General features: G+C 37.2%; 2 protein-coding genes across 2 annotated transcripts in view; both read left to right on the forward strand.

The window, feature by feature from the left end:
* The first annotated feature begins 1449 nt into the window (after window positions 1–1449).
* LOC100369830 (glutathione S-transferase omega-1-like) overlaps window positions 1450–13699 on the forward strand; it is a 28944-nt gene continuing 16694 nt past the window's right edge. The window contains exons 1-3 of the mRNA XM_085502262.1: window positions 1450–1514; window positions 5342–5447; window positions 5861–6083. Of these exons, the coding sequence (XP_085358388.1) occupies window positions 1490–1514; window positions 5342–5447; window positions 5861–6083 (354 nt within the window). The 5' untranslated portion in view covers window positions 1450–1489. The remainder of the gene's footprint in view (window positions 1515–5341; window positions 5448–5860; window positions 6084–13699) is intronic.
* On the forward strand, window positions 6477–7478 carry LOC146739360 (glutathione S-transferase omega-1-like). The gene is made up of 2 exons (XM_085502264.1): window positions 6477–6662; window positions 7178–7478. The coding sequence occupies exons 1-2, from the start codon at window positions 6548–6550 to the stop codon at window positions 7414–7416; spliced, it is 354 nt and encodes a 117-aa protein (XP_085358390.1). The 5' UTR covers window positions 6477–6547; the 3' UTR covers window positions 7417–7478.

The following is a 13699-nucleotide window of genomic DNA, read 5'->3' on the forward strand; positions in this document are numbered from 1 at the left end:
CTTTTACGCCGGCGGCGTAATGTGTCCTCGCCCATTTTTACGTTGAGTTAACTATCATATAATATTTACGCAAGTTCGTACACCTTTCAAGGTGATATAAACCCTTATGTCGGTGTAGCGTGTTCATAGCTTTTTTCTGTTACGTCGACGTAAATTACGTTGCGTCTGGGAACCCGAAAGACAAATTTTAACACTGTAAGAGAAAAAATCCTTTTCTACAACCTTGCCAGAGTTGATCACCTTGTGTTCTACAGTGGAGATATACCGGTAATTTAACTAAATTGGATTTTGTGGAGGAAACTCCCTTATTTAATTATACAGTGTGAACCTTATCAGTCGACTTGTATTCGATGAGTAGGGGGGGGGGGTACATTTCACTGTCTTTATCGCCTAAATTTAATTCAATTGAAGGAACTTCAGATTATTTAATTCTGCAATAGAAACCACATCAGCTCACTTTGATTACGTATCTTTCCAATCCACTGTGCTCTACAGTGAGAACAGTATCAGCTAAATTTGATTTTATTAAAAGAACCAAAATTTATTGCATACTGCAGTGTAGCTTTATCATATGTTGATGGCGCGAGCAGTCATATTTACACATTAGTTACGTTGAATATGCTGATAAAGTCCCGCGAGTTGCGCCCTCCGCGGTGTTTCTACCCCGGCCGGTGAAGTCGCCACTCACGCCTTCATGTCAGAGGCTAATAATATGCCAGTAAGCCACAATGGTTTGTTTTCTTACCAGATTACTTTTGCTGACGATCGCAGATTATTTCAAACATACATCTTATACATGGAAAACCAATACTAGTAGATACACATGTACATTATGAAACCATTCTCTATTATTTTTGTTTGTATTATATTTCTAATCAAGAAATGTGATTGTTGAAAACGTAATTTTCAAAAATACACCAAGTAACTTCTAGTTGTGTATTGATTGAACTAAACGCGATTGTTTCAATGTACAGAAGCAGTCCAAACGTAAGTATACATTCTGTGACGGTAGCCCATAGAGGTAAAGAAGGGGGTTAAGCCCTCGCAGAGGGTTGATCAGAATTTACACTCGACCCCTTGGAGATTAGCGAAATGTAAATTAATGCAGCTGTGAAAAATTCGCAAAGTCACGACGACAAAGCTTTTATCATACAAAAAGAAGGGTTAAACCATGGAAGGCGAAAATAAATGTTTGGGTAGATCGGCGTCATCTTGCTGGTGACACATTTCTACGCACAACATCCACTGCGCAGATTCAAAATCAAGTTATTATTTTAAAGAACCGACCTGTGTTTTAATAGAGTACGATCACAATCATATATGTAATTATGTGAATAGTTTAGTATATTGACGTATTTCAGTAGGAATGAACATCCCTACAAAGAAATAGATAAGCGCCCCGAGAAGCTCCAGTACACTGACAGTTTACACAAGTTGTACGGTATATCGCATTACTCACTGGAAATCAGCTCGCTTCACAGAACCAACCATGTCTGACAAACATTTAGGCGCAGGTAGGTTATTAACTGATTTCTCGCTTGAACTTAAGGTTAAAAACTTTAAAAGCAATTTGACAAGCAAGTCGAATGTCCGCATATAATTCAGCTTTTGATTTTTAAATTATGGAAACATTTTAAACTCAATGATGCAGATCCGTCGTCTCCGGTATCTGACATTAAATGTTGGTCAACCAACCATTCAATCAATCAATCAATCAATCAATCAATCAATCAGGGGAAGAAGGAATTACGTTTTTTTCTATCATTACAAACTTAAACTGTCCTCGAAATATGAGCTTTATCTCTCAGTTCAACGAACGATATTTAATAGTTCAAGTACGTGTTATATCAACAGTGAAATACTTTGACGTATTTGTTGTACCTTTCAATATCACAAAGGTCACACAAGAACACAAATAAATTAAAGCTGCAAGCAGCATTGGCGGGGTCCAAGCATAATTGTCAGCAGAACAGTTATCTGCAGTTACTCATTGAAATGGGGTGTTGATACCAATATCCCTGAATAATGAAGTGTGTACATGTTAAATATTTCTTTATATTCAACATCGGGATAACCATGTTACTGATAACAATTTAAAGATGTATTGCTTATGCATATTTACGAGGTTACATTATAATATATGGCCAGTTCTTATGTCAGTTACATCATTTGTTTGATGCCTTCATTATGGCATTGGTTCCATGCTTTGTTCTGCAACAGTGTTTGAGATATAACAGTTATGCATATTAATGAGCTCACATGACCATATACGGTCATCTGTTATTTTAATCAAATCTCTTGTTCAACATTGTCATAATAACACAGAATTTATCTTCCTAACTGCAACCATAGACCCTCCAGTACTGGAACAGTGTTTGAGATATAACAGTTATGCATATTAATGAGCTCACATGACAATATACGGTCGTCTGTTATTTTAATCAAATCTCTTGTTCAACATTGTCATAATAACACAGGTTTCATCACCCTTACTGCAACAGTGCTTGAGATATAACAGTTATGCATATTAATGAGGTTAGAAGCCCCCGCCCCATGGGCGCCTATCCACAGGACCGAGCAATGTGCCATTCAGTTGGAAAAATGTATCTCAAGATTAGAATGCACATACAAATTTTACCCCGATGGGACCAATACAACACATGTAATTGCCCATTTCCTGTTTTCACTAAATCCAAGATGGCGACCAAACCACATGAAGGATCGAAATTTTATTATTTTTTTCACATAAAGCTATGACCACACATGTCACATACACATTTATTTAGTTAATCTGTGGATGCACCTTTGAGAAACAAATGCCTAAACTTTTGTTGGTCAGTTTTTCTTATAATCCAAGATGGCGACCAAACCACGTGACTGATCGAAAATATATTATTTTTCTCATATGCAGCTATGACCTGTTATATACAAAATCGACAGTTAATTGGCTGAAGCACCAATGAGAAAGAAATGCGCAAACTGTTGGTCATTTTTGTTAATAATACAAAATGGCGGCCAAACCACGTGACCAATCAACTTTTTGGGCTCAAATTTGAAAGAGCTATGCATGTAGATGGATTATGTCAAATATCATGTCAATCGGTCAGCAACTTTATGAGAAGAAGATTTTTAAAGGATTTAGCCTCGTTTTCGAAAAACAAAATAGCGGCAAAAGTTACGTGATCTATAATGTTCTTTTACCTCATTAAGGATAGGCATGGGCTACAGAAAATTGGGACTTCTAGACCGTCACAAAGTGGTCAAAATGGCCGCTTCCGGTTTTCACTAAATCCTGATGGCGACAAAATTAATGGTCCAATCAAATTTTGCTTTCCAAACTAAGTAGATATAGGTTAGTAGAAGCTATATACTAAGTTTCATAGCGACTGGCCATGTTGTTCAGGAGAAGAAGAGATTTTTATGAGGAAAAAAATGCTGAGTCAACATTTTATTTAAATGGACATAACAGAAAAAGTCACGTGTCCGCTAAAGTTTTTATTTGCGATATTTATTGCACTTGGGCAGTACTATATACAGTAAACAAATTGAAAGCTCTAGACCCTCAGAACGGGGTGATTACCTTCCCCCCGTCTAATTTTGACCCTCGATAGCGGCCATGACAGTTGACCAATACAAATTTAGAGAGTTCAGTGCACAAGTTCACACCACCACCAATCAGCACAGCAAGTTTGAAAACATTCTGTTCAGCCACTGATGAAGAAGAAAAAAAAACTCCAGCGATAACAAAAGACCTGGACCCCTAACAACATAACTTGATACGCATTTGGTGTGCGTGGATTGATTGAAATCACAAGAACTGTACGTGTCCTGCATGACATCATTATGGCATCGGTAAAGCTGCGGTGAACTCTGGGTAAAATGATGTATATTTTTTGTGTCGAACCCAGTGCATGCTTTCGGTCGACACTGTGTTTTGTTTTTTGTCGATGCGGAGCTCCTGCGTATAAGTCGTACTGCTTTGAGTCACAGTCATCGTGGCATGGAGGGTGCTTGGCTGGTATAGGTAGGACAACAACACCTTTCTGCTGATTTGTAAATAACAATTTACCCCTTTTCTAAAAAAAATCAAAATTAGAGAAACAAATTTTAGAGAAACACCAGGGAGATATGTTTGAACGTGTCCATGCTTTTGATGTTTTTGGTTCAGGTGGAACTTACAGAAAAGTCTTCCACTACCAAAACACGACCAGCCAAGTGCCCGCAGCACAGTCAATGCAGTTGGCCATAATGGTGTGGTTATTAGCTCCATATGAAAACTCCCAGCAAAAAAGTGCAAACTAGAATACATGGATTTAATGCTGGCCTAAATCGCCCTTCAATCAATAATTCTACATCAGAAGACATGGCTATTAGATGACGTGGTTAATTTGAGGCCAGCCAATGACCAAGCAGCAAGACATGTGGTACTGCAAACAGAAACATCTGATGTATACTTATCAAATTCATGTGTACGTATCGAATTTATGATTGGCGACCCGACCAGTCGTCCAACATTCACAACTGTGAAATTCAAGGCAACATCATGATGTTACAATGTTCTTTACATTTGCTTTCTGTGGGCAACCCGATTGAAAGAAATGTTTAGCTTGACATGGCCGGCGATAGTTGTTACGCCCTCGCAGACGGATTCACTAAAACGCGAACTACAAGTGAATCAGCCGCCGAGGGCAAAATAACTATCGCCGACCCTGTCAAGCGATTGATCTAACGGAGATTTTCCATTTCATTTTTTTTTTTTTATAAATTTCAATATTTCGCCGACATTTGAAAAATGCAACTAATCTATCTTCGACAATGTCAAAATCTGATCTATATGTATTTTATATAGAGCAAATAAGTTATGTTCCCATAGTTACTTGAGATTACAAAACGATTACTCTTGTTGACGTCACGATATCATTGATAATCATGACAAGATTTTTCAAATATTTTAGTAATCAGGTTCATAAAATGTGCATATTTCAGAGAAACATATTAAACATGTTGGTGCGTCGGCAACATAGATAATTTCAAATAATGTAAAAAAAAAGTGCTATTGTAAAATAACTGGAAGACCTTTTGATATTCTGAAAGAAAGGGCGTCTTCAAGTTGGCTAGTTGTTTCCACCGTAATCTTGTTCGCTATTTGTTTCATTTCATCGAAGTTCGGTACCTTTCACCAAACTTCATTCGTGCTCGACTCTTAGTAATTGCCAAGTTTACGGATATAGTCGAGTAAATAAAACATATACAATACACGTCCATAATTAATATAAACATATAAAATTAGCATAAATAACATTACGTACTACATTTCTGAATGTCTTTTAACTTTTCATAGACTCGGAGCTGCCACCATTGAAGAAGGATATTCTTCGTATTTACAGTATGAGGTTCTGTCCAATGGCCCAGAGGACTATCCTAGCATTGGGTTTGAAGGGAATAGAGTAAGTATACTTAGATTTACAATATGAGGTTTTACCCATCTGCGCCAAGGACTGTCTCAGCATTAGATCTGAAGGCAATAAGGTAAGTGTGCTTCGTATTTACAATATGAAGTTTCGTCCATCACCACCGAGAACGGCCTTAGCATTAAATCCAAAGGGAATAGAGTAAGTACACTTCATTTTTAGGATATAACAACTGATATTAGTTTTCGTTCACCTCCATCATTAATCTTAGCAGTAGATTTGAAGCCCGGATCTGAAGTAAATCATAAGTATACTTCGTTTTCACATTATGAGATTTCGTCCATCTGCGCCAGGAACTGTCTTAGCATTTGGGCTGAAGGAATGCAATCTATACAATCTCTCCCCGTCGGGTTGTAGCAATAACCAATATTTATTATTTATTTTTTCAGGCACGAGGTTGTCAATGTAAACCTTAAAAAGAAACCATCTTGGTTTATAGAACGGAATCCTAAAGGTCTAGTTCCAATATTGGAAATAAACGATCAAATTTTATATGAATCCATTGTGTGCTGTGAATACTTGGACGAGGTTTACTCTGGTGACCAATTGGTTGCCGAGACTCCGTACCAGAGGGCGCAAGATAAAATTCTGATAGACTTCTTTAGTGGCAAGGTATACATTTTAACTTACCTCGTCCTCACTTCGAGAAATGAGTAATGTTAGTCGAGATCTAGATGAGAGTGGGAGAGCCAACATCTTGTTTTTGACTCACAAATAATATCCTATTCTCTTCTGTCGCCGCGTTCACAATTCCTCTGACCTTTGTTGCCATGGTAATTTAAACTGTGGACGCGATGGCGGGAGACAGTGGAACAATATTTGATGGGCACTAACAAGTCTCGCAGCTTTCTAGCTATCAATGAGATCTCGGCGACCATTTTTATTTTCGGGATATTGAGAACACCTCTGTTAATTTCAACGATCACCATATTTGAGCGCCTCAAAAAGACTTGAAACAACAAATGTACCCTGTAGATTAAAGTGTCAGGGAGTAGATCTTGCTGTGATTTGACATTTTCAAAAGGATAGTGTTTATAAGATACCGATTGTACATCTGACTACAGATTGTGCCATTGATGATGTCACGCAAGGAGGTGACTGGGCTAGAAGAAGAAAAGAAAAATGATTTTTTTCAACACTTGGATAAAATGGAAAACGAGTTGAAGGAAAGAAAATCAGTCTATTTTAGAGGTTAGTAAGACAAGAACCTTCATTAAGTATAATGACTGAATTTAACAACATTCGAAAATTCGAAATGTGCCCATTTTTATGAGTATCATAATTGTTATTAATCGCTAGTTTGCGGATCTTTATAGATATATATATATACCATATCAATATATTTAATTAACGTAAATTTCTAATATTATCTTAAGGATGACTATATATCAGTTACGATATATATGTTGTTATACAACCTGTTTTGTCATTGTATGAATGAATGAATGAATGAATGAATGAATGAATGAATGAATGAATGAATGAACGAACGAATGAATGAATGAATGAATGTAGCAGATTAAAATTCTTAAATTTATCACATACATGCATCTGCATGATTTGTCTAAATATAAGAAAATCAATATTTTGTTGATTAAACCCAACTTATTTTCATGGATTATTTATTTTTTATGTATGATGAATCAAAACAGGCAGACTTGCCCGATGTGATAATAATAATAATTGTTAAATATTTGTTTTTCCAGGTGAGAAACCCGGCCTCGTTGACATCATTATATGGCCATTCTTCGAACGTATAGAAGGTATGAATGTTTTGGGTGGTGACAGTCTCCCTGGAAACCGTTTCCCGTTGCTCACGTCTTGGATGTCCCAAATGATGGAAGTTCCCGCAGTGAAGAATCACCATGTTTCTCCAGAACAATTCAGACGATTTTATAAGCACTACAATAGTCCAAATCCTCTTATTGATGAGATTTTATTGTGAATTGAATTTAACGTCACTACTAAATAAACTTGTTTTTCTTTTTGTGGAACCATTTAGACATGTACATGTTTCAAACGTCTTATATTGTGGAGCAAGTTAGACAAAAGGACCGCCAAGATTTCTTTGAGAGTGAGAGAACCACTCACTTTGTTTTTGATAGTTTAGGTCGTCTATACAATCAATAAACCAGTTAGAACCAGTTTTCGTTTCTTTTGGCAAAATTTCGCTCATTTTATTTTAATCTGCACAAATGTTTCTGACAAACTACACAAATTGTAGTACGATAACATCTTAATTCACACATAAAAAACGTTAACCGTGCACAGATTCACCGCTGGAAATATTCATTCGTTCATAATTTGCTCAATCACAAAAAACACCTTATTCAGTTTTATTCTCTGACGGAAGTGTATCTGTGTTCGAACGAGCATGATGGGGAGACGGGGGGGGGGGTTATTATGCACTTTCATAACATGCACATGTATTTTGTACAATGAAAAGTGGGGAGACATAATAATGACCTTCACTGACGGGGACTATCGCCCTGGAATACTAACAAAATCGTATTCGTAATGTGAATGAGACATTCGCCACTATTTTTTTGACAAATTCCTTTGCTACAACAAAGTTACCTAATATTCGTAAATAATTTGACAAACTCCCAACGACTCTATATTCAGAACCCTTCGCCCTGCGCCGCATTTACGAAGACAAAAATATAATTTTTATGAAGTTGTCATTAGATATAACGTTCAATTGACACATTTACGTCACAGTTACGTCACTAACAAGCTCACTGAACTAATTTATTGTTATTTTGGACAATCGACTGACCCCCCCGCATGCAGTAACTAGACTAAACATTGCAAATATTTGTTTGAATTTTTCACCAGTGAAAATATGCGATCATACCGTGCGAACATCAAAACCAAACATTCCATGTACTACTACGAAAAAGAATAACGACGCATAAAGTATTTGTCAGGTTATTGCGCATATACACACTCCTTGACACCCAATATACGGTGTCAGTATTCTTGACAAGAAGTGTCCATGTACAGATGCTTTAACAAGATTTTCGCGTCAAACAGTCATGTCGGGAAAACACTTAACTTCAGGTATGTCCATTTCAGCAACAGTTGCCTGTGAAGGTACGTTTAATATACATGTAAATGAAGCAGTAATAGCCCGACATCAATAATGTACATTTCAACAATGGCGACTAATTGATTCAAAATTGAAATGTACGACAGCAGTATGCATCTGTGATAGGTATTTTTGATGGTTAAAAACCTTTCACTTAGGTAACCGGGATTCGGTCGTTTCCACGCTAGGCTAACAAAAGACACACACGAGCTTCGTTCATGTTCCCAAAACGATTCTCTGCCAAGTCCCTGGTTTTCACCCGAGACAGCATTAAATCCATCTTTATTTCTTGTCACCCCTTAACCAATTACAATCAGTATAAGAGACTCCAAGGCCTTGCCTTCAAACAAACAACCAATCACATGAAAGTTTTACACATCATAATCAATTAATTACTCGTCAAGCTGTCTAGAGAAAACATTTCTATACATTGTCAACGCCAACTAATATTGATGGGGTAATAATCTCACACTAACATTCCACAAAGATACTACCTTAGTTAAAATCGCAAACAACATTGGTTTAGAATTACATCTACTGTCTTGTATCTTAAAAACTGCAGAGTCATAAGATGTTTTTGGTTGATTTCGACCAGCTCGCCATCTGGTCTTGTCATTAACCTTTATCAGTATATGTCATGGCAACCACTGTCAAACTGACTGAAATATAAATCATGATACAACCCCCTGTTTCACATTCTGCATGTTCTCCGAACATACCGTTCCAATACCAAGGATGTCATCACATTTATATTTCACACGTCAAATACATCAACAATTGTTAAGCAAGTAAAATACACTCTAATATAACAAAATACATAGTTTCAAATGAGTAAATACAATGATTACATATGGTAATTATAATTTCAAATAAAAAGCTATAAATTTAAACACTACTGTTATGATTCTAAAATACAATAGTTATATATATTTAAATAAAAAGATTATGAGGTTAAATACATTGGTTATATTTTCGAATATCCTACTCTATCAAGGAGAGGTGCCAGCACTTCACTTGCTATCCCAATTATTCAGTATTGGGTTCCCTATCTACTGCATACTAGTAATATCCCTGGGAATCTCGGTATATACTTCAGATAGACCTACCAATAATCTATAATGATTCCCTACCTCTTCCACAGCCATGCACTTACTATCTTTCCACTTTGGTATCTTAACGGCTTTGGGCAAAGGAATTACACGTTCTACACCATGAAATTTGTATTTTAAATCACCCCATTCGATATTCAACACGAACGAAATTATACCACGTTCAACTGTTAAATTCTCGATCACGGGTCGCTTTGCAAAGGCCAAATGACTCGGAGACACGTACAGGGTCATAACATTTACCAAGACATACAGCTTATCATTGGATATCTCTAAAATTAACTTAGTACGGGGCAATTTAGGTGCACGATACATTATAGAGCGATTACGATAACACTTGCACAATCGAATAACCGCCAATATTAATAAGAATCCTGAACACATTAAAATCAGAATTAACGTTTCATTTCGAAGTTGGATCATGGAACTCTTCAAATCTCGCAAGGGATGGTCCGTAATTAACTCGTCTACTGGCAAATATAACGTTTTAGCCCGGACCCTGGGAAGGGATGCAATCAATATGCTCAAAGTTCTCACCTTACAAACTGTATATACTGACAAAATCAGTGACCCTGTGCTTATAATAGCCAGAATGGTTTCAATTATAGTAATAGTTTTGACTTCCAAAAACGGTAAGGCAGGGGTTTCATCCGTAATGTCGCTAAATAATTTGTCTACTTTAGAATAATAAATTGGTTTATTTTTCCTTAATAAATCTGCCGTTCTGTTTAAATCTACCACCAAACGTGCATCAGAACGTACAATTTCCTCGAAATTCCCTCTGTTAATGGTGATGTTAGGGAGTTGTACTCGCCACGGGTTTTCATACATCGATTCCCTCGCAATTTCTGTCAAATCATCTGGGTCATAAAAGGGTATTAAAAATGGCAAATTTACCGGATGCAGAAACGTGGGGGCCTCGTCTTCTGTGCAACTGGTTAACAATGGCGATATATAGAGATTGTCGGAATTTATAGCACATCCACAGGGCAATTTAATTATACACATTGTACAACCTTCAATAGGCTCAGGGCTTTTATCCCCGCATGCTATTAACCATTTAGTATCATTGCTATTTACCAAAATATTCCCCTGTCCGATTTCGAGAATCTTAGGGTCGTATACTGGGTTGAGTATTAAATCTATTTTACATGTGTTATGAATTTCCTCTTTATTATCATAGAACAAGGCCTTCGTACACGACGACTTACGCATATTTATCATGGTAATCACAGAGGGACAATCTTTTACTGTCAGACCAGTACAAGACGAAATTTGGTCTGCACTCATTTCAATGTAGTAAGTTTCATCTTCATTAACCCCAAAATACTCTGCAACTGACGTTACCTTCGTGCGCCCGTTCTTTGCTGTATTATTGTCGAAATGCTGAGGTTTATCACCTAAATCATAAGGGAGGGGCATAGGCATGACTATCACTTTATACACTTCGAATATGTCGTTTTTTTATAGTAATGGGGATTCCAACCTTTATGTACACATTATTGTCTGTACGCCGAAATGTCACTCTCGCATTATGGTAATAATAATTCAAATTCGTGTATGCTATATCAAAATTAGGATATTTTTTTCGTAGTTTCTTTCGCACGGCCCTTAAAGCATCCCCTAACACTCTCGGTCCTATCAACTGCAAAGGTAACCTTTCTTGTAATAACACGTCAATCGAACTCACCCTACGTTGTGTCTCCCTTTCAAGTAACTGTAACGCTTGTAGGCGTTGAATAGCATATCGAAACATTAAATGTGTGGGTCGCCGTTCATAATTTAATTCTTTTTCTAACGCCTCTTGATTTAGTTCCATTCTGTTCAAGCGCTTTCTCCATTGCGATAAATCAGATACGATCAAATAAATGGCCTCATGATTTTCCTTAATCCCATTCAGAGCATTCTCTATTCTTTTATTCGTTGTGAAAACATATGAATTTAAATCATCTTCGTACGCAACAATTTGATCTGTCATAACCTTGGTGGAACTTTCCAATGCCGCTACATGTCGTCTCAAAATATTTACGTCGTTCGACGTGGCTGTTCCGAATAAAGATTTCGATACCTTCCCTACAAAGTCTAATAATCCCCTTTTCTGCCGTTCATTTCCCAAATTCTTTTTCTCTATCTTTGGAAATAACACACGAATCGCTCGTTCATCTCTCGAAATATGATACATATAGAACTTATTCTGTTGTTCGACTAACTTCAAAGTTTCCCCGTATTCCTCACAAAACTTCGGAATGAGGTGAACTGTTTTGTTCGAACATAATGACTCATTCACACTCATCATAGGAATATCTAAATAAGGTATTGCGAACGTATGATGCCAGTACGTTAGGCTGTTATCGATGTTTGCTACCCGTTCAAACAATACTCCATAATTGGGGCGCAGAACATAATCTCTCATCTGCACAGACGGTTTCCATCGTATGACCAGTAATACACTAATAAATATCAACGCTATTCTCATCTTGACATCAATTTCTCGGGAGACGCACTATAAATTAGTAATGAAATGAAAAGAAAGGGGTATGACACATGATAAATGAAAAATTCGTGGCCAATTCTCAATTTGCGTGGTCGAATGGTAGAATTAAGTACCCACCTAAAGCGTTTCCTATGTTCTCATCAAATTGTCCATGGCGTCACCGCCCGGCGTCTTCATGAAAGTGTGACCCCCAACACCAAACCCGTACGTAGCTATAGTGCGGACATCACACCTCCATGTAATTTAAACTTAGGCTTTATCATGGATTCTTTCCACGCTCCTTGAGAAATGATCTCGTATGAATGAATTCGTTAAGTATTATCGTTAGTAATGAATGATGTGCGTCCCAGGGCCTAAATAACACTCGTCTTGTCACACACTAATCTCTTTTTAATATACTTCTAAACCATTAATCAACCTTTCCCGCCTTCTTTTATTCGCTTTTGTCGACCCCATAAGGGGTATCGGATGGTCTTCTAAAAATAATCTCGCCTGTTCGTTTAAATTCTCATAACATTCCCAAGAATTTTGATCTTTTGGGTACCCTACCCATTTAATAAGATACTCTCTTCTACCGTTCCTTAGCCTACCCTTAATAATCTTTTCGATACCAAAATATCCGCTATTCTTACTATTCATCTCTGTGTCTCTGGGCCTACATACAATTCAATACCACAAAAAAAAAACGGTAAAAAAAAAGATAGAAAAGCAAGCAATACATTACATTACTGAGCAATAGGGTTAGGGTTCTGGAAAAGAGTTCAACGTCCTTATTGAGTTACACAGTGTCAGTTACAGTGTCCAGCGAGCAGTTCTCTAAGCAATACACAGATAGCTAAAGTTCTAATTCAAAGTCTATATAGCGTCTTCTTCTTTCGTCGCGTTAGTCCGGGGTCGTTCTTTCATCTTCTTCTTGTCTTTAATGTTGCACAATTCTTAATTATACAGTCCTATCCGGTACTCATCCTTCGTAAGGGGTTCAGAAGTCTTCATCTCTTCTGCGTCGTTCATCGGTGCCATACTGTTAACGGTGTTAGTCGTCAAGCGCGGTTTCGTCTCTGCCATGGAGCTGTTAGTTCGGTTCACAAGAAAGACACCTCTTCGTCATTTCACTTTTCTTCACAGGATGATTTTTGTGTTGAACACAATGCGCGGATTCTCCACCACGTGTGATAGGTATTTTTGATGGTTAAAAACCTTTCACTTAGGTAACCGGGATTCGGTCGTTTCCACGCTAGGCTAACAAAAGACACACACGAGCTTCGTTCATGTTCCCAAAACGATTCTCTGCCAAGTCCCTGGTTTTCACCCGAGACAGCATTAAATCCATCTTTATTTCTTGTCACCCCTTAACCAATTACAATCAGTATAAGAGACTCCAAGGTCTTGCCTTCCAACAAACAACCAATCACATGAAAGTTTTACACATCATAATCAATTAATTACTCGTCAAGCTGTCTAGAGAAAACATTTCTATACATTGTCAACGCCAACTAATATTGATGGGGTAATAATCTCACACTAACATTCCACA

This window comes from Saccoglossus kowalevskii, chromosome 8, assembly GCF_978046115.1.
Source record: "Saccoglossus kowalevskii chromosome 8, keSacKowa6.1, whole genome shotgun sequence".
In the NCBI taxonomy this organism is placed as follows: domain Eukaryota; kingdom Metazoa; phylum Hemichordata; class Enteropneusta; family Harrimaniidae; genus Saccoglossus; species Saccoglossus kowalevskii.